This window comes from Syngnathus floridae, chromosome 6 (assembly GCF_059516105.1).
Source record: "Syngnathus floridae isolate MCC-2025c chromosome 6, RoL_Sflo_1.0, whole genome shotgun sequence".
Lineage (NCBI taxonomy): Eukaryota > Metazoa > Chordata > Actinopteri > Syngnathiformes > Syngnathidae > Syngnathus > Syngnathus floridae.
Genome location: NC_142418.1, coordinates 8,328,347 through 8,355,231, shown reverse-complemented (window position 1 = coordinate 8,355,231; position 26,885 = coordinate 8,328,347). Strand labels below are relative to the sequence as shown.

Below are 26,885 nucleotides of genomic sequence, written 5' to 3'. Positions count from 1 at the left end.
AACTTGGAGAGAACAACAGGGTAAGTGTTTCGTAAGAAGAATGAATGAAAGATTTCATTTGTCAGTGCTTGTATTTATTTTGAGTTAATCTCCCAAACAAAGACAATTTTAGACATGAATTGTGTAGTTTAGTGCCCACTACGGTGAGTGGAATTCATTCTGCTCCTGAAGAGCAAACGTGATTTGAAGTTTTATTTTGACAGCAAGCGGATGTCAGCTGCACGTGCGCGACTGCGGACTTGACGTTGTCTGAGCCAGAACAACCTGTTGCGAGCTACTGTCCTCCGCAGTCTTTGCGCACACTTTGAGGAAGCAAGCACGGACGCGCGGAGCAAGTGATGGACTTCCCTTGAATTAACTTTGTTCGCTAATGCTTGATCGGATTTTCTGTCATTCCACTCAATCAGGATTGGAGCTGTGCGCACCTGACAGAGGGGTAACAAAACTGGGGACCAAAAGCCGGGGAAAGGTGCGTGACTATTTGGAACAGATTTCGAGTGTTTTGCCACTTTCAAGTTTTACTTTCGTTTAGTGCAATAAGGTGACTGAACTTATTGGCTATGAATGGGAGTGTATGTGTTGACTAAGGACTTGTGCAACAATGACTTGCGCTATTGGTGGTGAGACCACGTGGGACATATTGTATAAATAAATTACGTGCGTTAATTAGTTTAAGAGCAGTAAGAAATTTGAATTTAAAGTTGAATGTTTTGATTTGCAACGTTTCAATTCAACCCACTCATGCTGTTGAATTATTTATTACTATTATTATTATTATTTTTATTATTATTATACTGTAGTATGAAACTTAATGTCTTTCATCTGTCAGATGTTTCACAGTATGTTGTGTATGGATTGCGTTTTACTTCAGTGTTGCACTTTATAATGTCACTTTTTGCTAATTTGATCATTTGTTCAGGTGAGTGTCTACAGCAAGCAGAAACATTACCATGGTCCTCAGAATAGTGACGTGAACCAAGTCAAAATTGTCTAATGTATTTGTGAGTTGCTCTTATCCATAGTAAGCAGGATACGCAATTTCCCGATGAAGTGATTGTAAAAAACAGTTTGTCGAGTTGATTGAGGGTCACCCTGTCACTTTTTGAACACCCTCCAACTTGGAGAAAATTTTAATACCTGTGGGATTCCGATCATATTCACATAGACGCAGTATCCTTAGATCCATTGATACAAACAACATATTTGAACAACAAATTTTCCATTGGTCTGAATTGTTAACTATATAGAAGAATCTGTTTTGGAGGATGTTTGAGTCTTACAATGTCAATCAAAATCATTACTTTCACACCACAGTGAGCAAGTAACATGAGAAGCCATTGTTTATCTTATATCCAAAAATAGTTTCATGAAATAGGATGTACCCATATCCTGAACCTTACTCAACAATTGATCACTATCATTGGCTGTTAGGCAAAATATGCAAACCAGTTTGTAAGACAGAAACAGACAATGGGAAAGGAAGTGAAGCAAAAAGTATGCTATCTATGACTTTTTCCTCCTGTTTGTATTATGAGTGTGTTGGGCAAGGTTCCAGATGTGTGCAATTTTTTCACTAAAATCTGAGTGGATGGGATGGTAAACAATGACTTCTCCGTTGCAGAGGGGCAAGGTTACGAGCAGGTATTATCGGTCCCAAATGTTAATTGACAATTGATTAAAAAAAAAAAAACATAATTAAGCTAATGTTAAAAATATTTACAGATGAGTGGAAAGATACACAAGATGGCTGTTGTGGAATTGGAATCTATTCCCTTAAATTTAATAAAAGGTATGGTTATAGATTTTTATTTTATTCGGTATTTATTTTTTGGGGGGGGTCAATTTTTACAGAATTAACTGGAATAATAACTGTTCTGAGATGAAGACAGGACTTGATGGTAGAGGAATTTAGCATCGAGAAGCATAGAGCATTTTATTGACTCAAAGGAACGTTGGAATAATAGTTTATAGGTCAATAATAGAGTTTTGTTGTTTACTAACCAGTACATAGAGTCAAAGCCAATAAAGTGTGGTAGACAAAATTGCGAAAGAAAATGATGGAAAAAGAACATACGGTAATAAACATTTCATTGGTGAGGGGAGAATCCAAAACCAAAATAAAATCTGAATTTATATGTAAATGGCAAGTGGAATAGAAGGCAGATGACAATGCCAAGGGTTGGCAAGTGTAAGAGTTGTATTCTAAGGATCATTATTATGCCATGCCCAATTGAAGGAGTGGAAGTTTTTCAAGGGACAGTTGGCAACCATACTTGTTGTGACCTTCCTGTGCGCCACGTTGAGGTTGCTAGGTATAACATTATGACATCAGAGAGGAGGTATGAACTCCCTGTTGATTCCTCACATTATATCACATAAAAGAGCTGTCATTGTAAAGGGACTTCTTCATAACCCTCCTGCCGTCACCGCTTTGTCGTAAAATCGTGACGGAGGAGCTTGCAAAGGTAAAAAAAAAAAAAAAAGTGACCCCACATTCAATGGAGCGTAAGCTTGGCACCCCGTTGACACATCCTTGGTGTTCATTGCTGTTCTTTGAAAACCATGGTTGCATACTCTTGCACATGTTTTGGGTTTTCCTCGTTTTAGGGTCAATCCACTATATAACATTCCACTTCTTTTGCAAGCTGGCTTCATGTCAGTCTGTGATTTTGAAACATTCCATACAGTACAAATGTGTTCACACGCAGTTTTGATTACAGAGTGAAATGTCATTATTTATTGACTGAAATTACACTAGGAGGTGGCAAAAGGCAAAAAAGTTTGTCATATAGTTTGGGCTTGAAATACATCTTTTATCGCACCAGTCCTGGAAGTTTTTCAGACACACCTCCCAGTGGATTGGAATTCTTCATATCAGACTGAAAAGTGCCAGGAGAATTCGGAATGGCGTACGGGTTTCTTCAGCATATTAGTCATTTCCTACTCCCTTGTCATTTATAGACGCCAAATAAAAAAATAATTCAACTCAGATTTTTAGGCAAGCCTGTGAATGATTTTGTGACTGAACACGCGGTGAAAGCATGAACAGTCATTTAATCATCTCAACTGGCTGGCTGCTTGCCACATCTTACCGCTGGTCTCCTTTTCAACCTTGCGCAGAAGTCATTAGTCATGTTAACACGCTCCTTTGCTGTTTCATAAGCCACCGAGTTGCATCGTAATCACAGGGAAAATGGCTTTGAACAGTGTTGTTTTTACTTTAGCGGTCTCCTTTTTAAATGTAACTAATTAGCCTATAGGTGGCTGGTCTATAAGGGGCCATTAGTTTTTAACTATGGGCTGTTAACAGCAAAATCTCTTCTTGGCATTTAACCAAGTGGGAAATGAATTCATGAGAACCACAGACCAATCGAATGAGTTCTTTAAAATAACGATAACTTTAAAAATAGTGTGTGTAAATAAGTGAGGCGAGTACAAAGTGCGTGAATCTAAGTGTATGAGCAATAGAGTGGGAATGAGACAACCAAACAAAACCAAAAACAAACAAAGTATTTAAGAAGTGTTAGCTAAGGGCAGAGAGACAGTGATGATTAGTGAGAAGCACACTTAAAGAGTGGGTAAGCCATGTGGATCCAATCAAGAGGATCCTCCCTGAAGGATCTACCAGAATCCACCCCAGGAGGACAGGAGAAGGGGCCGTGACACCAGTGTGCTGCTATCAGTGGCGCCTACAGAAATTTTTCATAGGCATGGATGATGATGAGAACACAAATCTTCCCATGCTCCATTAAAAATTCATTCATTCATTTTAGTTTTCCAGGAGTGTAAAACTTCTTTTTGTCGCGGGCCACCCCGTAGTTTTTTTTCCGGAGGGCTGTTATGACTGTGAACCCAAATAAATGCATGAATGTATTCCATATTGATGTATTTTTTATTTTATATTATATTACATTTATATTGTATTTTATTTTTTTATTTATATTTTGCAAAGATTTATGCCTCCTATGGCCTGCTGCCAAGATGAGAATCTTTTTTGCCTGGCACGTGGGCAAAATGGCACCCCTCTGTTAATGACAGGGAAAAAAAAACTATAATAATAGTAGAAATAAAAATGTAACGCCGATCAACCAATGAAAATCAGATATCGCCTTTGTAATTGTATTCATTGATTTGCACAGACAAGGAAACAATATCAGAAAACCAATAACAGGAAGAGATTGTGCAGCTGAGATCAGGAAACAAAACCTGCTCGGTATAAATTAATAAAAACAATAATAAAAATTAATTATAATAAAAAACACAAGTTGTGTTTATTGAGTTTGACTCGTTGAATATGTTCTAAGCTTGGATTTAAAATCACATAAGGGTATATTTTCCTATTCGTGCCCAAGTTAATTACTTAACACGTATACCTTTCGAAACCTCTAAGGTGCGTGGATTCTCCCGTCTTGACCTCTGACACACATGCACACACCCACCTGCGTAACCGGTGAAGACCAGCGCAGCCGCTGGCCAGGTATGACCCACTGAAATCCGAGTATACCTGCAAGTTCAGAACTGTGGAGTTTTGCTGAGACCTGAATTCCATTTGGAATATATTTCACACTATCAATGTGAAATTGACTTGCGCACTGATCCAGAAGTTAAATATTGTTTGTCCCTCTTGGCATGCGTCACCGATAATACCAATTAATTTGATTCTGATTCAAACAAGGCAAACGAACGCCAGAAACCAAAACCTCCTGACCTGGTGAATGTCTTCAAAGTGTGAAATGTCTAAACTTGCCTTTTATCTTGATCTTTGCTCTGACACTCTGCATGGAGCCAGCCAAGAAGCATGCCTGTCAACCATATGCGTTGTTGGAGTTTCACAATAGTTCAGAGTTGACAATTTGCCAAGAGAAACTTCATCTGAAGGGAAAATAGTTCCTAAATCTGTCCATAATAAGTATCTAGATACAGTGAAACCTCTGCTTACGAACTTTTGTGTTCTATGTCCGGCTGCTTGCAGCTATTTACGCTAGCTTTCTTAGGCGACATGATTGACTATGAAACTACGGAGGAACTACAGAAGAACTTGTCAATATTCAAAGGGTAGAGACACGCACACACACATCACAACGTCACCTGACACGCTCTGACAGAGTCGCTCACGGGTCGAAAATGTTTTGTAATGGAGGTATAAAAATCATGAGGTTTGTATCTCAAAAAGCTTGTAAGTATAAACGTTCGGATTGACTGGATTATTATGTTTTGGTTACCTTGTTAATGTTAACTGTTGCTTGGAATGAATGGGCGGGCGGACGGACGGACGGACGGATGGATGGATGGATGGATTGATGGATGGACGGATGGACGGATGGATGAATAATTCCTTGATTGAACAGGAGAATCTGGAGGTGATCAGGCTTTAGTGTGGTCAGCGAAAATGAACTGAATATTGTGATTAGCCACAGTAAATTCATGATGTAACAAGTGCGGCAACTCAAATACTTAATCACACAGGGTCAGGGCACTTTGAATGTTTTTTTCCTTAATAAATTATCAGTTAAAAATGTAATGTTATGTTTTCTTAGGCCGCCTTTGTCTGACCTTTAGATATTTAACATTTTAGAGTTGCTTGGTTAGCTGTAACATCTGCTTTGAAAATGTCAGACACAGAAAAATACTTTTCGATACAGAAGATTACGCATAATCCATTGTTTACATATGTGCCTGTTCATCTACGAAGCTTTCAGTGAAGCTGCTGATAAAAATAAGTTGTGCACAGTGACATGCTGCCATTCTCTTCAGTTGTCTTGAACCAGGATGATGACTAAGTTCAAATATTGTCACACATCCTGAATCGTCTTTTAGTTTTGTGATTCAATGAATAAAAGATGTCGTTATTTACGATGTTCTCAAAACAAGTCTGGATTGTAAACATTCCACATAAGTGCTGTATATCTGAGTGATCTTCCACTGGTGGCTTGAGTCCAAAATTAGATTTGGGGCAGTCAAATATTTAACGTGCTTCGCAGGTTGTCATTGCAAATTATTTAAAAAATGTTTTATATTTTTTGACAAGCAACTATTAAAAATAATTTGGTGTATAAACACAACTTTCAGCATTATTTAAACAGCCTCTCACCTGCAAAAGGCCATTGCTGTTTTTATCCATGCCAAACTATTTATCTAAGTAGCAAAATGTGACTAAACTTGACTTCAGCCTGTTGGAGCATTCGCATTGATTATGACTACAATTATTTAGTTCAGTGAGATTATTTGCATCTTGTACATTGCTAATTGCATCTCCTATTTTATTTTCAGATTTCCTACTACAAAGGAAGCACGAGAGACAAAGCAAAATGAATTGCTGTCACCAGCATGTACAACAATTGAAATGAAGACTTGATGTCCGACCACTCATGTTTGGCATGCTGAAGACCCCCTAAGAAGTCCCGTGACAGCAGTCTGCCAGACTTGCCCTGCATGTGTGGACACACATATATCGATATTTATATATGTGCCACAAATACATCAACACTGTGCTGAATTCAAAGCTCTCTGGAGCTGAGGAATTAAAACCAAGAGTATGGTCCAACGGTCCACCTCAGTCCGCCTGCTGGGAGCCCTCTTGGGTAAGATGCATTAGAAACACTTGCCAAAAATGATAAACATGTTTGATTCTGGAGAGCAATACTCCATTATTTATGATTTTATGCGATATGGTGATAGTGAAAGCTGACAGAGTTGCAGTCGGGGAAGGCTCATTTATAATCCACTGACAAACTGACTTTTGGTATCCGCTATGATTTTGCTTATATTTTGTGAAACTGTTTAGTGTGGCACTTTCAGGTGATATGGGATCTTATGGTTAAATTGACTAACTAACGTAAACAATGAAATGTTGACATAATAAGCATACATTGAACTTTAAAGATGATGTCATCTCCAAAATTTTCTTTGTGATAATATGTTCTCTGGAGCCCAACTAGTCAAAACACACGCCTGTGATTAATGTTTTGTTTGTGGAACATGAATTAAACACCTGAATTTAGCCATCTCAGGGGGCAGCCATTTTGCCACTTGCCTAACTGCCCAACTGAAAATGACATCACAGTTGCCTGCTCTCAGGTCACAACCAATCATGGCTCAGCTTCAGCAAACCGGTGAGCCGTGATTGGTTGTATTTTTAATGCACGCATCTGCACTTTTACACAATTTCTTTCAAAATTCTTGCTAAGGAGGAAATAACATTAAATTCAACTCAAGTTATTTTTTACATATTTCATTAATATTTTAGATTTGTGTAAAATTTAGATGTTATTAGGCTACAAAATTCAGTAAACCCCTTGAAACACCCTGTATTTGTATTATTTTAAATGGAAAATATTTATGTTTTCAAGTCTGAACAAAAAGGAATTGATGGTGTTGACTTCAGTCAACATGGCCAGCAGTTAAGATTTGAGTTGAAATGTTTTCCAAATCTTTGTGCTGTAGGTCTCGAAAGAGCAACTTTGCTGTTGCACCACATGTTTAGAATGACTTACTCCAGCTATGCTTATGTATAATACAAACACACTTTTCTTGCTGTCTATCAAATCCCATATCAATGTGTAACATATGGGTCACATTGGCTTACAAATTTCAATCACTTCCACATGTCAAGTGTCTCTCTTGGAAAATCTGAGTACAGCCTTTTAGTATTGCTGACTCATCTGAGTGTACATAAGCTACTATGTTTGAATACTTTAGAATGCTTTTGTACCCAAGGACCTCTTTTTTTGCCTTCACAGTTGTCAAGGTTGAGGTTTTCACCTGGCATGTTAATACTGCCATGAAACATATCAGGCTTGGACTGCATAACAACATGCCAGTCTATAGAATACGAAGACTAAAAGCATTTCTAGGACTGACTGTCACTCACAAATATTTCTATTAAAAATTATTTTATCGATTATCCCATCGATTAATCAAATAATCGAATAAAATGTTATTTTGCATTAAAGTGCATTGCAAAACCGTTCTTTCCTAGATTACTGCTCATTAACCAATTATTATTCTTCATTTGGTATTGTTTGGTAATTAAAAACGAAACATTTCAGCATTAGAACACATGAAGGATTGATGCTGTACTCACAACCATTTCAAACTGATTTAGTTACTAGTTGAGTCATTGTTTTCCAAAGTAAAAGCACACATTTTCTATTGTCATAATTTGGTTCATCACATAATCACTCTGTCTTCACAAAGGACTACTGAAATCAGAGAATAATTATTTTCCACACAGGGAAAGAGCTCATCATGCGGATGCACACGTGAAAACACATGATTTCAGTCAGCAGTTGTGTTTCTGTACAAATTAAAAAAAAAACACGTGTACAGTCCAAGGTGATAAGCAAAAGTTATCCTTGACTCAGATGAGACAAAAGCTAATCTTTTCATAAAAGCAAACAGGCAGGCGTTTGCGAGTGACACGCGAGAGCCTTAGCTGAAGGCAAAAAAGGGTCAACAAGGTATGAATTTGCAAAATGCTAATAGCCGCTGTATCTTTGTAGTCCCACACAACACCAGTGTAGCTTTCCGCTGCCGATAAAGAAAAGTTGAGCTTGTTGATTTCTTTATTTGGTTTAAGCAAGTTTCCCTTTGTCTCTTTATTACTATTATATATATCCTCATCTCCTGTAAGCTGTTTAGGGTCAAGTCAAGTCAAGTCAAGTTTATTTGTATAGCCCTAAATCACAAACAGTCTCAAAGGGCTTCACATAGCCAAAAATTGACAATTATTCTCAAAGCATCCCCTGATCTTAAGCTCCCAAAAGGGCAAGGAAAAACTCAAAAAAACCCTGCCAGGGGAAAATGAGAAACCTTGAGAAGGGACCACAGATGGAAGGATCCCCCTTTCAGGATCACCAGGTTGTAATGGATGCAGAGAGGGCACAAGTAATACATAATATGAAAATCAATGAAAAAATGGATGTCGGAGGTGTCCTCGATTGTCCTCGCAGTGTCTTCAAGGAGGTTGAGCTGCAGTTTTTTCATCTTGAATTGGTCCCCGAGAATCCAGCTAGCCGCTATCAGTTTTTGCGCCACCTAACCCCCTCCCCAGCCAGGGAGGGGGTGGGCAGAGAGAACAAAACAAACTCCGGCCGAATTGGCCACTACAAGTTAGTTAAAGGCCATCTCATAGAAACGTGTCTTTAAACGTGTCTTAAATGTTTCTACTGAGGTAGTAGTTCTAATATCTATTGGTAGGGACACACTCTGGAAGGGGCTTTGTTGTCACCACACTTTACAACCTAGTTCTGTATGTCATTGTATGTCTTGACAGTGACATGTAATCTCACCTGCTTGCTTCTAGGTCAGCCTCACTGCGAACCGCCTCAAGCAGTTTTTCTCATAGTTTTTTTTGGGGGGGGATCGTGCTTTGAATGAATTGCACCACACATCAATCACACGCCAGTCATGTCAGAGAGGAAAGGCTCTACGCCTTGTATAAATTGCAAGAGCACTATAAGCTTTAACACTTTGAGAAGGTATTTGACAAAAACAGACACCATTATCTCTTCAGAAGTAAGCCACGTACTTGCATTATGTGTAGAATAATGGCATGCTGTCGTTAGCTCGTCAACCAGGGCTGTCACCATGGTTACATTGACACGTTGACATGCTCATGCAGTCATGTTTTCCTGGAGGCTGCAGTTACTTTTGTTTCAGCTGTCTTGTACTTTAACATCGTTAACAACGTTTGACTCTCCATTGGGCGTTGTACTTGACATATTTGTGTGTGTGTGTGGTAGTGGGTGAACCTTCTGCCACCCTTTCACCATCTCACTTAAACTGTCGAGGTCCATCACTGTGTGTGACTGATTGCCAAGTGAAAGATATTTTTGTAAGCAACATTCAATCATGCTCACATTCACACCTATGCAAATTGGTATATATTTATATATATAGAATATATATAGAATATATATATTCAGTTCATTTCCTTGTTTTTCCCTCAGTTCACATTGTTGGTGTTCATTTTGTCCTCATAGGCCTGTTTTTGCTCATGCCTGTTCTGATGGCACCAACACCCCCGACCATGTGCACTCCCTTGAGGACGCTTAATGAGAAACTCAGCCACAGGCGACGTTATATGGTAAGAGAAGGATGGCGAGTTTACAACCGTGCCACGTGAACTATTTTCTTGGAAGTTGAAGGCTGCCCAACAGAGGTGGTTTGGGTTCATAGTAGTGTAAACGGGATTCAAGAATCGTTTTACTGTGCCTTTTCATTCATCAATTGTGTGTTGTTTGGTCATTTTATCCAAATTGAAGACTTGCCCACAAGCTATTTTTATCGACAAACATAGCAAGGATCCTGAGCTCAGTTAACATAAAAAATAGTTGTTTTGACAGTGTGGTCTGTCAAACATGTTTTTAAAGATGCTCTAAAACACAAAGTTTAAGATGCTTTAAAGATGCTTTAAAAACCAAACACATTTAGGGTGGCTTAAGAATATTTTGCAATAAAATAGACCAACCGACAGTACTTTTCTTAAACCTGCGCAATTCAGTCAAACCAGATATTTGTTAATATGGTGAGAGCGGTTTAGACAGAAAAAAAGAGAACAACATGATCTTGATTTCTGTAAAGATTACTTGCTCGATTACAAAAGACTTATATGTGGAGGATGACCCTTTTGAAAGATTTTTTTTTTCCCAATATTTAATGTTTTCGAGTATTTTTTCACAAATAGAATCAAATGACGTACTCAACACTGGCACAAGCACCGCTTGAGAGTTATCGGTAAATCTTTAATGTACCGTAAATATTTTGGGATTAAAGATATTACCTAAGGAGCTGTTTAGTCATCAGTGAGAGGAGCTCATTTATTTCAAGTAGCTAGCAGAGACACAGTGTCTATAACAGGGGTGGGCAATTAATTTTTCCAAGGGGCCACATGAAAAACCTGAGTCGTGTCAGAGGGCCACTCCTACGATAACTTAAATCTGCTCAATTTTCTTCCATTGTAAAATGTACTAAATTATTTATTTTAAATAGTTGGTACTGGTAATTAGAAGAACACAATTATTCTGTTTATATTTATATTAAACTATGTGAAATTGTGGTGTAAAGGTCAAATAAAAAAACAATTATTAATCAGTACAATTTATTCTTAACTTCTTTAACATTTCCTCAAATGACATAGCCGCTCCATCTCTGGGTGTGAAGTTTGATAAAAAGTCCTTGTTGGGCTTGCAGTTTTGCTAGCAACGCATCAGCCTCTGATGCGCCCTGTTTATCAGACAGATGTATTTTTTCTCATGCTTGGTCGTTTAGTGGCGACTCAAATTATATTCTTTAAACACAGCGACCTGTGTACCACAAATCAGGCACATTACCTTTCATATCTGTAAAGAAACACTTGGCAGTCCATGTCTTGTTGAAAACACGGCGCTCCTTGTCAACTTTACTTCGCACTGTTCACCTACACGCACAGCTCACATACACGTACGCTACACGGAAGTGCAACGCCTTTCAAAATAAAAGCGAAACAGTTGTATTGTACGCACGACACAATTTCTTTTTTTTTTTTGAATTACGATTGGCCTCATGCGGGCCGGACAGGGACGCACAAAGGGCCGGATGTGGCCCGCGGGCCGTAATTTGCCCAGGTTTGGTCTATAATGTAGGCCACAATTCTATTTTCCCTCTCACCACATACAGATTTTTATGCAAAAGCTAAATTTAGATTACAAGTGTGTGTACTACATGTGGGGTGCCCCCACACCCCCACCCCCGTATTTCTCGCTATATATGATAATAAAAAATCCAAGTTGGATGAGAAAGCGGTGGCGCATTCTCTTGCAGTCTCCATGGTGCTGGAGACATCTGTTTCATCGTATTTTAATATAAATATACACTCAAGCTACATCACCAAGATTAAACCAATCTCTTTGTATAATTTACAAACTTGAGATGTTTTTGTGTTGCAGAAGCACAACTTTCCTGTCAACTACACCATTAAGGTTCATCATGAGGAAGTTTTTAAACTATCGAACATCAGCAAAATGGTAAGCGCTTTAATACGTCGCTTGAGTGAGTCCGCATTTCATTTCACTTTGTTTCTTTTTGTTGAACAGTTCTCAGCTCCTCTATCTTTTTTTATAGAAGTTACGGGTGGAGAACCTGGAGGAAAATCACCTCCAGAGGATGTGGTTCCTTGTTAACCACGGCGTGTTGAAAAGGGTAAGTACTTATTTTTGGGCTAACTTTGATGGTCAATATCATCTGTGAGGGGTGGAAATGCAGTGGTACCTGGAAGTTCCTCAACCTTAAATGTGAATGGTCACCGACGTATGTGATGTCACGTGATCACCACACTCGAACCTCTCTTTCGTCAAGTCTTTTGCGGATGGCTTTTTGCATGAAATAGACCAGTGGCAAGGAAAGTACTTGATGTGCCTTCAACAAGACTGCCAGTATACTTGGCGTCAATCTTCAGATATTTGGATGGTAATTGTCTGCCTATCAGGGTGAGCAAGGCAGCACGACTTGACAGCACTATTTACAACCTAAATTTCAAAAGTATGTTAATTTATTCTCAACGGTGCAGTCCCTTCAGATCATGCCGTTTGTTTTGGCTACACTGCTTCGACTATGTTGCTGTCGATGTAACCATGTTTTTGAGGCAATCAAATTTCAGCCTACATGTGTTACCATGTTAATCAAATCTGCCCACAGCCTTCAGAATCTGTAGTGCGGGTTGATGAAACCGGTGGGATTGTTTCTGAAAGAATCAGATTGCAAATTCAGGTCAAAGGGAAAAATCAGCTAGTCTTTTTTAAACCACACATGCAATATGTGTGATTTAACAGTGTAAAATCTTCCATGTTAAAGGTCACTTGAAAGGAATGCACAAGTCAAGTCAAGTCAAGTCAAGTCAAGTTTATTTGTATAGCCCTAAATCACAAAAAGTCTCAAAGGGCTTCACATAATTGACAGTTATTCTCAAAGTATCCCCTGATCTTAAGCTCCCAAAAGGGCAAGGAAAAACTCAAAAAAACCCTGCCAGGGGAAAATGAGAAACCTTGAGAAGGGACCACAGATGGAAGGATCCCCCTTTCAGGATCACCAGGTTGTAATGGATGCAGAGAGGGCACAAGTAATACATAATATGAAAATCAATGAAAAAAATGGATGTCGGAGGTGCCCTTGATTGACCTGGCAGTGTCTTCAAGGAGGTTGAGCTGCAGTTTCTTCATCTTGAATTGGTCCCCGAGAATCCAGCTAGCCGCTATCAGCTTTTGCGCCACCTAACCCCCTCCCCAGCCAGGGAGGGGGTGGGCAGAGAGAACAAAACAAACTCCGGCCAAATTGGCCACTCCAAGGTAGTTAAAGGCCATCTCATAGAAATGTGTCTTTAAACGTGTCTTAAATGTTTCTACCGAGGTAGTAGTTCTAATATCCATTGGTAGGGCATTCCAAAGCTCTGGAGCCCGAATAGAGAATGCTCTAGAACCTGCAGACATTTTCTTGGCCCTTGGTGTAACTAAAAGACTAGAGTTTTGCGAACGAAGGTTACGAGACGGAACATAAGGAACGACTAGGTCGACGAGATATGAAGGCGCTAAGCCATGCAGTGATTTATAGGTTAGTAGAAGAACCTTGAAGTCGCATCTTAAATGGACCGGGCTAATGTAATTTGGCTAATATTGGGGTAATGTGATAAAATTTTCTTGACCGTGAGAGCAGCCTCGCAGCGGCATTTTGCACTAACTGTAGACTTTTGATACTGGTCCAGGCGCGACGTGACGAACGCATGTATAATAGTTTCCGCATCCCCGGTCGAGAGGATCGGACGAATCTTAGCAATATTACGAAGGTGAAAAAACGCAATCCTGGTTATATTCTTAATGTGTTTTTGAAAGGAGAGCGTTTGGTCAAATATTACCCCGAGATTAGTTACAGTATCACTCTGAGTGATAGTACGGTTATCTATAGTTATAGTGGTTTCCTTAAATAAGTGTTGATAACGGGTAGGACCAATTATCAACATCTCAGTTTTATCTGGGTTAAGACGAAGGAAGTGGAGAGACATCCATTGCTTTATCTTCGCAAGGCACGCCTCGAGATTACAACAGTCCCGCGGATCTGTCATCGATAACGGCATATATAATTGGGTGTCATCCGCGTAGCATTGAAAACTAATATTATATTTACGTATTATGTCCCCAAGCGGAATCATATAAATATTAAATAAAATCGGTCCGAGTACCGATCCCTGTGGGACACCACACGTAACATTATAGAGCTCAGAGGACGTATTGCCATGGACCACTCGGTGCGTCCTGTCTGATAGATAGGAATTGAACCAGCTGAGTGCTGACCCTGAGATACCAACACAACTTTTAAGACGCCCTAATAAAATATCCAAGTCTACAGTGTCTAAGATCGAGTAATAACAATACAGACGACGTATTTGAATCCATAGCTATGAGGAGATCATTAGTCACTTTAGCAAGTGCTGTCTCTGTGGAATGATTAGCTCTAAAACCAGACTGAAAAGAGTCATATCGATTATTAGCGACCATGTAATCAATAAGCTGCTGCGCTACTACTTTTTCAAGAAGTTTTGCTATGAATGGGAGGTTTGAAACTGGCCTATAATTACTGAGACAGTCCGGGTCAAGATTTGCTCGCTTAAGTAGCGGTTTAATAATAGCGGTTTTAAAGGCTGTTGGCACTATCCCAGAGGAAACAGACAGATTGATTATGTTTAAGACGGACGGTCCTAAAATTGGAAATAATTCTTTAAGTAGTTTGGCTGGAAGCGGGTCGAGTAAACATGTTGTTTGTTTAGCCGCACTAACCAATTTTGTAAGCATTTCAAGGGACACGCTTTTAAAATTTGAGAGGGTTATTGCATGATCCCCAGCGCTAGTAACCGGCGGAGCGATTGGAATGGTATTCTTGATCTCGTCCCTAATGGACTCAATCTTTTGAGCAAAAAATTTCATAAACTCGTCAGCTGAGTAGAAGGAGCTATCGGGGGTCGGCTGGCGCAGAGTTAGCTTTGCCACTGTATCAAATAGGTATTTAGGATTGTTTTTATTGAGATTAATGACTTGCGAAAAATAACGAGTTTTTGCTAAGATAAGCGCATCTTTATATTTCAGGAGGCTGTCCTTCCAGGCCTGATGGAAAACCTCAAGTTTGGTTAAACACCATCTGCGCTCATGCTTTCTACATAATTGTTTAAGCGTACGTGTTTCATCTGTGAACCATGGAGTAGGCCATCTACGGCGAGTTTTCAGACGTAGCGGCGCCACAGAGTCAATGGCTTTTAATAATGTCGCATTGAATTCATTTGTAAGATTATCAATAGAGCTGCTGTATGCGGGAAACATGGCGGTTGCCGGCGACAGTAACTCAGATAGCGCAGTTGCAGTCATGGAGTTAAAATTACGGCTGCTATAATTCTGATTGCTCTCTTGTCTTTGACAAGGAACTAAAATTTCAAATTTTATTAAGAAATGATCAGACAGAACAGTAGTGTATGGCAGTACTGCTATATTTGAGGTTGCCAGTCCCTGGGATAATACCAGATCTAAGGTATTTCCATTCTTATGTGTTGCTGCCTGTACGGCTTGCGTAAAAGCAAACGTATCGATTAAAGTCTGAAATGCCGAAGTCAGTGGTTCTGACGGTGAATTCATGTGGATGCTGAAATCACCCATGATAACTATATTATCTGCATTTGTCACTAGATCAGCCACAAATTCTGAAAATTCATCCAGGAAGCCAGAGTAAGCCCCGGGTGGACGGTAAATAACAGCAAGATAGAATGACGGTAAAGCAGTGGACAAGTGTCTCTTTTAATTATATGCATCTTCTCTTCAGTATTCAAATGTTAATTGCTGATGACACAACTCTCTGGAACGGCCATTGAAATTGAATTAAATTTGTCAAAAACTGGTATGACATATGTTGTTGCTTGGTTTAAAAGAATCCGAGCGTTATGATTGGAAGGGAACGGGTGTTGTAAAAAATAGAAGTATGTAGAAAACCAAAAGCACGTGTCTGTGGAAGGATCAATGGATGATGTTGGAAGTGATTTGTAAAGAGCTTTGTTTAGTGGACACAACACTTGTTTAGAAAAAATCACATTTGAAGAAAATTGCTGAAATCTGTGGTAAGTGACGAGAAAGGAAAGACAAAAGAAGCATTGAGGGGAACTCTAGGAAGAAAAACTAACATCTAATTTAAGAAAGGAGAAAAGGAGACTTTATGGTGTTGCTTTTAGACAAGTAACAAAGTACAATAATCCTCTAATTTGCCACAACAGTAGTCATACAACTATTAATATATGATTTCAGAGTTGTAATTTTCAATCATAATAATCCCATCATGTTAAGTAATTTAGACATTTTATAGATTAATGATGATCTAAATCAGGAGTAGGCAACTCTGTTGTTCAAGAGCCGCCGTCCTGTCCGTTTTAGATGTTTCCCTCCACATTAACCTACTCAGAGTTGATTTACCTAATTCCTATCAGCTGTTCTGGAACCGGATACTCCGAGTTTCCCATCTCAGAGTAAGTCAACCTCGAGCTCACGATTAGACTCCAAGTTTGCTGATTCAAAACATAGCAAAACTAAAATCGAACCAAAACCAAATTCATTAAGCACAGAACATAGATCCACCTTTCTGCTGGTAAAATTCAAGGCCTGGTGCTGCTGGTTCCGCTTGTACCAATGGCTGATGTGGCCACTGAAGCTGTATGCCATCACTTTGCCAACAGACTTGAAATCAGATGTAAAAACCAACAATTACTAAATCAGGAAGTGGCTGGGCCTCCCCTGTTACTTGAGCAAAATGGCACTAAAGCTTCAACTGAAATCCATATGTCCTGGCTTCAAGCAGCAGAAGATGAGGCTGGGGTTCAAGTTGAGATACTCCTGATTCTAAAATCCATAATGCAAAGCCCAGGTTTGTACTATACAGAAGTGTCACGTTAGCAAGCAGTCAACCACGTCAATGACAGCCTCAAAAACCAAAAGATCTTAGGAATGCAGCATCAGAGAAGGCCAAAAAAGATGTGGTCCAAGACCACGGATCATCTTGTTTTGGAAGTTAAGAATGTGGAGGTGGAACCCAATTATGATCACAGCAAGGGAGATGGACTACTTGGAAGGCAGCGGTGAAAAGTGTAACGATGTGGGCAGATGAAGCCTGCCAGAATGTCAACTTGCAGAACAATAAAGTGAAATAATAAAGAAATTCCTTTAAATACAAACTTCAGACATAAAATGTCAACACCTGAAAAACATACAATGGAAAACATGAACAAGATTTAGATTGAATATAAGTCAGCTGGGATAGGCTCCAGCACGGCCATGACCTTTGTTTTGATTTACGGTACGGATAATGGGCGGATGATAGTAACAAAGACAAATTCACACCAGAAAGGTCCTTTGGTCTGCTTCTTTGGAGCGGATTATTTTTTTTTGGTTTGGTGCAGTTAGTATTTACGCTGTCCTCTTTCTGCTAGTGAATTTCAGTCTGTAAATACATACTACATCAACGCATGTGATGATTGGTGCTCCTATTAAACAGCAATGATTAGGGCAGTTGAGAAATGGAGGAAAACATAGAGGTCAGATTTCTCAATTGGACACAGTGAAGAGCATGAGACTTAAAAGGTTCCATTTGGATTTAGCACAACAGTAAACATTAAATCATCTTATAAGGTAAGTGCGGGTCAACAATAAAACTTTGAGTCAGATATCATGTACAGCCTACCACAACTCTCTCCAGTCCATCCATTGCTTTTCATTTTTTGGTTGGAAACGCATTTGCTTATAATTAATTAGAATTTTAAATAGCCAATTTCCAACCGAGACATAACAACACAGATATAACGGACTTAACGACACTGAAAAGAAGTATTAAAATAAAAATAACATTACAAAGGTAATTTCACGTCACAGGAAAAAAGGCCTGGTATGAAAAAAAGTATGAATGTTACAGTATTAATTAACCATATGCTATTACAACTGCTATGTATTACATTTTTGTAGCACGTTCTTAAATCCAAATGAAATTCCCAGATCATCCGAGTGATGCCAGAAAGACATCCTTCGCGTCCCTACACATCAGAGCTGGAGAGACGTCTGCAAGATGCCGAGGGAGTCTTTGTGCAGTCGCATCCTCCAGAGGTAAGGCAGCGGTCATCCTTCTCTGGCATGTTTGTATTAAGTGGCTACTTGAAGAAATTTAACACAATTGAGTTTGCCACGGAGCGCAAGACTCCGAGGGCATTTGGAAGCACAGGAATGTCACATTGATCCTATTTATGATTATTAGGGAGGAATAGAGGGATGGACCCTTGGGGTAATCAGGATAGGACAGTTGTTATCAGGAGATACAGTTTGACTCTTTCTATGATTCCTTCAAATTGGAATAAAGTACATGCATACATCGAACCAGCAGCTGCTGCTAGAGACGTTGTCATATAACTGTGGAAACGCAAAAAAAAAGTGTTTATTACAATTTTGTGATACACTTTTACTGTATCGGCTCAAAAATCACCTCAGGAGAGCCTAAAGACTTTTCTGCGTTTTTGTTTTGTTTTTTTATAATTTCTGTTTTCATTAGCCGTTTGCTATTGTGCAATTTGCATTTTGTGTTTTTCAGAGGGCAATGAAAACCACAGACACAGACAGATTCTCAAGAGTCCACGAGTCTAGTCCTCCAAGGCAGAAAACTTGCATGATCTAACAAATTAAAGAAGAAACATAGCAACAACTGGGAACACAAGATGCAACATAAAAGGACTAACAAGAGGAGGGAATAATAGTGGTTTTAGGGCAATCTTTTGATAGAAAAACCCCCAATCGAAAAAAAACAAATAAAGACAGTGGGAAAAATCATTGAGACAGCATGAAAATCAACTTCATAATTGATTCGGTGAAGTCAAATTATTATCTCCGCTAGGGTTATTATTTTAGTGTTTCCAGTTGTACTTTTTTTTAATTCTTTTTTTTCATTGTTCCGCAGTCAGACCTTTTTTTATTAGCTACATTCTATTACACCTTAGAACACAGGCAATTGTCGTTTGTCAAGTCAAGTTTATTTATATAGCCCTAAATCACAAGCAAGTCCCAAAGGGCTTCACATGTAGAAAAATTGACAATTATTCTCAAACATCCCCTGATCTTAAACTTGTCAAGATTGATCAAAATTGGGACAAAACCAGTTGTTCTGGAAATGAAATTCTATAGGTTGCCAACTCTGCAATTGATGTCTGTTATTGGTATGTTTGTCTTTTGCAATTACAATTGCGCTTCGACCCAAGAAAAAAAAAAAGTATATCTGGGGAAAAAAAACGTATTTCAAGCCTTGTATATGACCAATGTATTGTCATGCTCTCATGTAACATTCCTCAACTGCATTATTTGGCAATAATTGTGAGTACTAGATAAACCCTACTAAGTTTTCAATGACCCAAAACTGCGGTTCATGAAACCAAGATTGACCTCAAATCAATACTGTTGTACATGCCTAAAAACTTAACTTCTCAAAATGTGGTAGTTATTACTGAATGCAATTTATGTGTTCTCAATTTAGCCGCTAATCTAAATAAGAATTTAACCTCAAATAACATTTTGATTTAATCTGATATAATTCAAATAATGTTGCTGACTCTCTTAATTGGTCATGAGTGAGCTCCCTGTGTATGTTTTCATTTAATTTGTATGTTTAATTCTAGAACAAGGTGAGGCTTTTTATTTATTTTATTTATTTACATACGAACTTACAATTCAGATTTGTTTGTCATGCAAAAATACAGTAGTACAAATGACTAAAAACTGTGTGTTTGTGTTTAGTTTTTCCAGCAGGAGCTTCCAGTCGCAATCCAAGACATTTGGGATTGTTTAACAGAAGAGTCAGACAGAGTGCCAGAATCCAGCTGGAGGATTGCTACTCCAAAATCACTTTTGGACAATTTCTGTCGCACCATGCATTGCCTCTTCAGTGAATGCTTTGCCACCACAGAAACACCCGACCGTGAGTATCAGACAATTAAGTCCGTCGGTAATAACTTGGAATTTAATGTCAATTCTCTTTTACCGTATTTGTAATCATGATAAAAGATGTAAAAATTATTGTTTTAGTACCTGTGCAGATTCATTTCTCCGCCTGTGAAGTCATATTAGCATTGGAAAACATGCCTCAAGTCACTCAAACATTTCAGAGGTTGAATCAACCATCTTGTTCTGTCGTAAAATATTTGAAATACTCTTGTGATCTTTGTTTATTAACATGACAAAAATTGCCCCTCAAAATTCAAAAGTTGCTCCACAAACACTGGTGTCAGAGCCAAATATAATTCTTCCATGGACTGAAAAGGCAGTCTTTAATGTTCGATCGATGGATTTAATGAATTGTTATTTATGTAATAGTTTTCTTTAATAACTCTATGTTACGTCAGGCCCATTCTCAGCTCTTCGTTTGTGTTTGTCACGTTAGCATACCTATCGTTTAGCCTGTTGCTATTGTATCGAACGATCGATGGATTTAATGAATTGGAGTGACACCAATGGTTTTATAAACATGTTATTTATGTAATAGTTGTCCTTAATCACTCTATATGTTACGTCAGGCCCGTTCTCAGCTCTTCGTTTGTGTTTGTCACGTTAGCATACCTATCGTTTAGCCTGTTGTTGCTATCTTTTAGCCTGCTGTTGCTCGTTCATGACTGTTCTTGGTGTGGGAATTGTCGAATAAATTGCCCCCCAAAATGCGACTTATATTCCGGAGCGACTTATATACGTCTTTTTTCACTTTTTGGGGCATTTTATGGCTGGTGCGATTTATACTCCGGAGCGACTTATAGTCCGAAAATTACGGTACTGGAACATTTCAAGCACTTGTTATAATCCTAATACTATGTGGTTCATTGACTGTGTCCTGACTGCCAAAATTGTTTTTTTGTTGTTCTGGAGCTCTTTTTGTTAAGATCACTTATGACTTGTTGTGGGCCAAGCCGAATCCTCGTACTCTATCCACGTGTGTTTTGAAAATAAGCACAGTGACCATGCAACATCCTGAAAAACAACAGATCAATAGAGAAAGAGATTGTTTGGATATCTGGACTGTGTTATTATAAAATGAAAAACACTGACAATATCAGAGTCAGACATTCAAGAATTTGTTATTATCATTTGTAGATTTTTTATATTTACCAACCGTTGTGATCAAAACAGACTTTTCTTTTGAGGGTGGGGGGGCGTCACGGTGGTCGACTGCCTCTGCCCAATGACTCCTGGAATAGGCTCCAGCGCACCCGCGACCCCCGTGGGGACAAGCGATACAGAAAATAAATGGATGGATGCATGGATGGATGGATGCATGGATGCATGGATGGATGGATGGTACTCAATGGAAAAACGATTACACACTCAACCGAAAAACAACAACAAAAAAACAAAACTACTCGTCGACTTAAGTCCATTAAATGGTCACTGCTCTGAGGTCTTATGAGGTATTGTAAATGATGTTTTGCGAGACTTTAGAGGCATATTTTTTTGTTTCACATTTTGTTTTTTGTCGCAAATGCAAACATACTGTTTTGATTTGAACTTTTTACTTCCATGCGTAATATGAAATTCTTAAGTTCTCACAAATGTTTTTTCATTTTTTATTTTATAGAATTGGATTCCTCCCATTGTCGTAAAATCAAGAAGAAAGTCTCAACGACAAATAGCTGAGAAGAGGCCAGTGGGGTGAGGTGGTCCCTCGTCTGAATAGGTATTTTCTTTGACCTTGAGAGATCTGGAAGGACAATCCACTTTAACTTTTTTCCTCAAAGCCTGCTGGATAATATGATATATATCGTTTGGCCTTAATATCTCCTCAGAGATTTGTTCATATTGACATATATTTTACCAGATGCATGATATATATATATGACCTAAATTATTTGTCAAGATGGATGGGGTCAAGTCAAGTCAAGTTTATTTGTCCATCTGGAATGTGGCACATGCTGCAACCTGCCTTATCCACACCGCAGGGTTCACTTAAAACTCTGGAGGACAATGCTTGCCCAACCATCTGGCTTGAAAAGCCCACCATGTGCTCTTGTGTAGGTGCCTGCCTGGTTCATGTCAAATGAGCCTATTACAATGTGCTTCATGTTGGATTTATGATATGACCGGCTGACTTTACACCACAATCATATTGGTGAACTCTGCTTTGCAACCGTATTCTTGGTGACTGCAATGTCTGTGAACTCCCTCTCAAAAGGCTTGCTACTTACCCCACCCCCGCCCAGGTTCTGCTTTTATGCTTTTATTACCGATATTGTTCTGTGTGTTATCCATGAAAAGTATTTTATTCTGAACGTTTGCTGTGCACAAAGAGACTCAGGCAATGACAAACAAATAGTAAGAAATCTGTCCAGCTTTTATGTTTTACTGTGCATTTACTTTGCATTAGAAGAGGCTTGACAGACATGATTTCAGGAGAACATGTGCAAAAATGATAAATTGAGTCTGAATTTTCATGGTTCGATTGTCAGTGGTCTAGCAAATTATGTTGTCGTTTTTTTCAGTATCTATTTCATATGCATCAATGTGCACTGTCAATGTGGGTCATACAACTGTATTTACAAGCAATGTATTACAAACATTACATTTACATTTTTCTTTTTACTTATGCAGTATAAGCAAATTTGTCCTTTTGTAAACCATGTTTTTCTGTTTAGTTTGTGGAATATTAATGCTCCAAAAACGAATGTTTTCCAACCAAAGATTGCACACCGTAAAATAAAGAACAGAATGTGATATTCAGAAAAAGTAGAACACTTTAAATATACAGCACAATGTTGTGTCATTTTGTCAAAAAAAAAAAAAAACCTCACCCGAGTACTGATAAATAACACCAGAATGACATGATAAGTGTTTGTAAAGACTTACAATATTTATTATTATAAAGATTGACTGCTGCATCTTTGACATCTGGATAAAATTACAACTCAAGATAGAAATATTACACTTTATTCTTCTAACATGACTTTAATCTCATAATTTTACCACTGTGTCATCATAACATTGCTTCTTTTTTCTTTTAATATTATAAGTATTTGGAAAATATTAAGCTGCAAGTTATTCTACAATAGATGAAGCCTCACCATCGTTAAGTTACCTACCAGAAAAATATTGCAAGCTAAGGTCAAATAAAATGACAAAAGCATTCAAACTACTTCAAAGCTATTTTCACATCAAACCAGCTTTGTTCCAAATCTTTTCTATCTTGTGATCAATAAAACTGTGAGACAATAGGTTCAAGTGTTTATTAAAGTTCTGTCTCAACAAAAACAGAAAACAAACACTGGGCCTCATTTTAACATTTGCGCATAAGTCCTTTTTTAGAGTATTTAAAAAAAAAACGTATATTGAATGTTGAAGGTGATCCAACAAAAATGTTAAGCACTTATGTATATACTCTGCTCAAAAAAATTAAAGGAACTGGAGGATGAAGGAATTGACACAATTGAATGGCCCTCACAATCACCTGATCTAAACCCGATAGAACACCTCTGGGACATAATGTAACGGTCCATCAGACGCCGCCAGGTTGCTCCTCAGACTTTACAGGAGCTTGCTGATGCCCTTAGACAGATCTGGGAGGACATCCCACAAGACACCATCTGTCGTCTCATTAGGAGCATGCCGTGACGTTGTCAAGCATGCATACAAGCTCGTGGGGGCCACACAAGATATTGAAAAGAATTTTGAGTTGCAGAAATTGAATTTAGGCAAAATGGACAAGCCTGCCACATCATTTTTTTCACTTTGATTTTTGGGGTGTCTATATACTGAGCCCTCTGTAGGCTGAAAACTTTTATTTCCATCAAAAGATGTGGCATCCTTTTGTTCCTGAGACATGAAACTGTCCATATCAGTATAGATATCCAACTTTTTTTTCACCATTGAAATCTGATGTGTTCCTTTAATTTTTTTGAGCAGTGTAGTTATTATGTTAAATCCACGTCAATAATAAATTATGACAAATTACATGATTTATTTTTTGCATTTTCTATATTTTTATGTACTTAAATAAAGCAAATAAAAATCTACTGATGGTGCAAACAAGTTACTATTCTTAATCTATCAATATAATTAACGTATGTTCAAGTTTTAAAATGTGTGATGTGTCAGAAAAGTTCCAGGCTGCATTCACAAAAGGTATACAGGTTGTCCCCTTCAATGTAGGCCAGACGATTAACCAGTGCGTCGACAAAAGACATCCTGTGCTATTTGCTACATTCAGTGTGTGAGGAAAATTGAGCTTGGGGCATGACAATTTATTGCTGCTTTTCCCATTATCATCCATCTGTTCACCCTGGGCATCCCACGGAGGAAAACGTTGCATTACTGGAGTAATCTCGCACTCACCAAACCTAGCTCTGTGGAATTTTGTCTTCTTTTCCAAGCTCCATTTTAAAGATGTCAAGATGGCAGGGATGAAAGTTATGGAGAATCCTGGAAGAATCCAGTGTGCATGAAGGCATGGCACAGAATACAGATTACGATAACATGTAATATGAATTTCAAATACATATAAATATGTAGTGATGCCAATCCTGGAACTTTTTTGACACACGCCCTGTGTGTCAGTCATCATTGTCATTGGTCGTATTTTGGATCTGACATCAACTGTATTGTTGTGTGAAGGTGATGGCCATATGTTATTCTACTCCATTCTCTATTATTATTATTATTATTATTATTATTGTGTGAAGGCTTTGGCCTTCACACATATGTTATTCTACTCCACTCTCTATTATTATTATTATTCTATTTTATTCTCCTCACTTTTTTGTCCTGCTTCTTCTTCCACATAATTCATCCGATTCACTCCATTCCACTTTTGACGTATTCAAAGTCAAAGTTTGCTTTATTGTCAATTTCTTCACATGCCAAGACACACAAACAGATCGAAATTACGTTCCCACTATCCCACGGTGACAAGACATAGTTCACAATGTACATACAAGTAAACAACACAAGAAAAATAAAACAAGAAGGCACAATCAATGAATAAATAAGAGTGATGAATAAATAATAAATAAACAAATAACACAATAAATAAGTTCAGGACGCTCCGCAGAAGGGGGAAGAGAGTTCAGGATCCTAACAGCCTGGAGAATGAAGCTGTTGGTGAGTCTGGCGGTGCGGGAGCGCAGGCTCCTGTACCTCTTCCCAGAGGGCAGAAGATCAAACAAAGAGTGAGCGGGGTGACTCACATCACTCACAATCGTGGTCGCCTTGCGGGCGAGATGGGAGGAGCACGACTTATTACGACGAGACGAACACATAAAACTGTCGGACAAACACTCATTAAACGAACAAAACACCGGACGGGCGGGACAAAGAGAGGTCACTGTGTGTGCACGCGCCGCCATCTTAATCCACATATTCCAAATATTCACGAGATGAGCGCTTCCATTTTTCTCGTTCCGAAAATTTTCCGTTTTCGCAAAATTCGCAGATTTACGACAAATTTTTCCTCATTCATTCTTAATGGCACATTCGACAGTTTAGATTTACGTCATTCCAATTTGAAATTCACATCATTCAGCACATTCGAATCACATTCGGAAAGATTCTCGACATTCCCAAAATTGCCAAATTCAAAAATTTTACGTTTTCACGTTTAAAATTTCGACAAAATTTCACAAAATTTTGTTTTTCACCTCTAATTTCTACATTTTTCAACCGATACAACCCATTCCAACTTTCAACTGTTCATCTTTTGCCTACCTGTTCCACAACTTCGCACCTACCAAAAATTCAAAATTTTCAAATTTGAAATTCAACCAAATTCTCCAAAATTTCGTTTTTCTACATTTTTCAACCGATTCAACCCATTCCAACTTTCAACTGTTCATCTTTTGCCTACCTATTCCACAACTTCCCACTTACCAAAAATTCCAAACTTTCAAATTTGAAATTCAACCAAATTCTCCAAAATTTTGTTTTTCTACTCTAATTTCTACATATTTCAACCAATTCTACCCGTTCCAACTTTCAATATTTCATCTTTTGCCTACCTATTCCACAACTTCCCACTTACCAAAAATGATTTCAAAATTTTCAATTTTGAAAATCCCCGCAAATTCTCCCAAATTTTGTTTTACACTTCTATTTTCTACATCTCTCAAGTAATTCAACTCGTTTCAACATCATTCGGCAGCATTCCCCAAGAAATTATTCATAGTCTTCGCCTTCACACGCAATTTCTCCAGGAATTGCATTTTCTAGTTTCTCATACCTTTTGTGTACAATGTGTACAATGTGTACAATAATTGCTGAACCATGTGTATTGAAGTACATGCAGCTTGGGTTTTTGCTCACAGTATCAATCACATCACTCAAATGCAATGATGCGTATTTGTCACGAGTGTTTTTAAAGTGTATCGGAAAAAGAAAAAAATTTAAGTGCTATTTGCAACCTCTGAATGACAATGGACAACATAAATATGCCTGCAAAAACAATGTTTGCTTGTTTTAAACATAGATCACATTTTCTGTACACAGGATACTGAATTTATTTATTTTTGGAAATGTATAATGCTACTGTATGTGACAATACGCTTATGAAAGAAATATAATTAAATTGTTATTTTTATCAACTAAAGTTGTGTCTATTGTGCTCAGAATTGAGCACGGTAATATTTCATTACATAATAAAACAGATCTTTCCACTTTTAAGTACTGTATTGTCAAATTCCTTGTGACATTACATAAACATCAGCTAGGAAATACATTTTAGCCCCGGGAGAGAAAAAAAAAAACCTGCAGCCATCACTGTAAAACTGTGCTTTAAACTTCAATTTGATGACTTTCATAAAAGACAAAAATACCCAGATTTGATCTGTATTT

At 38.2% G+C, this 26,885-nt stretch overlaps 1 protein-coding gene across 2 annotated transcripts; it reads left to right on the top strand.

Moving 5' to 3' along the window:
- Window positions 1-266: 266 nt before the first annotated feature.
- On the top strand, window positions 267-26,714 carry il34 (interleukin 34). 2 transcript variants are annotated; one of them, XM_088379034.1, is made up of 8 exons: window positions 267-469; window positions 6,271-6,581; window positions 9,984-10,087; window positions 11,928-12,005; window positions 12,106-12,180; window positions 18,045-18,152; window positions 19,824-20,004; window positions 21,649-26,714. In XM_088379034.1, exons 2-8 carry the CDS (start codon window positions 6,536-6,538, stop codon window positions 21,705-21,707), a joined length of 651 nt encoding a protein of 216 aa, XP_088235160.1. In that variant the 5' UTR covers window positions 267-469; window positions 6,271-6,535; the 3' UTR covers window positions 21,708-26,714. The 2 variants fall into 2 exon arrangements, with proteins under 2 accessions (XP_088235160.1, XP_088235159.1); XM_088379033.1 differs by having other exon boundaries at window positions 12,103-12,180.
- The last annotated feature ends 171 nt before the right edge of the window (window positions 26,715-26,885 follow it).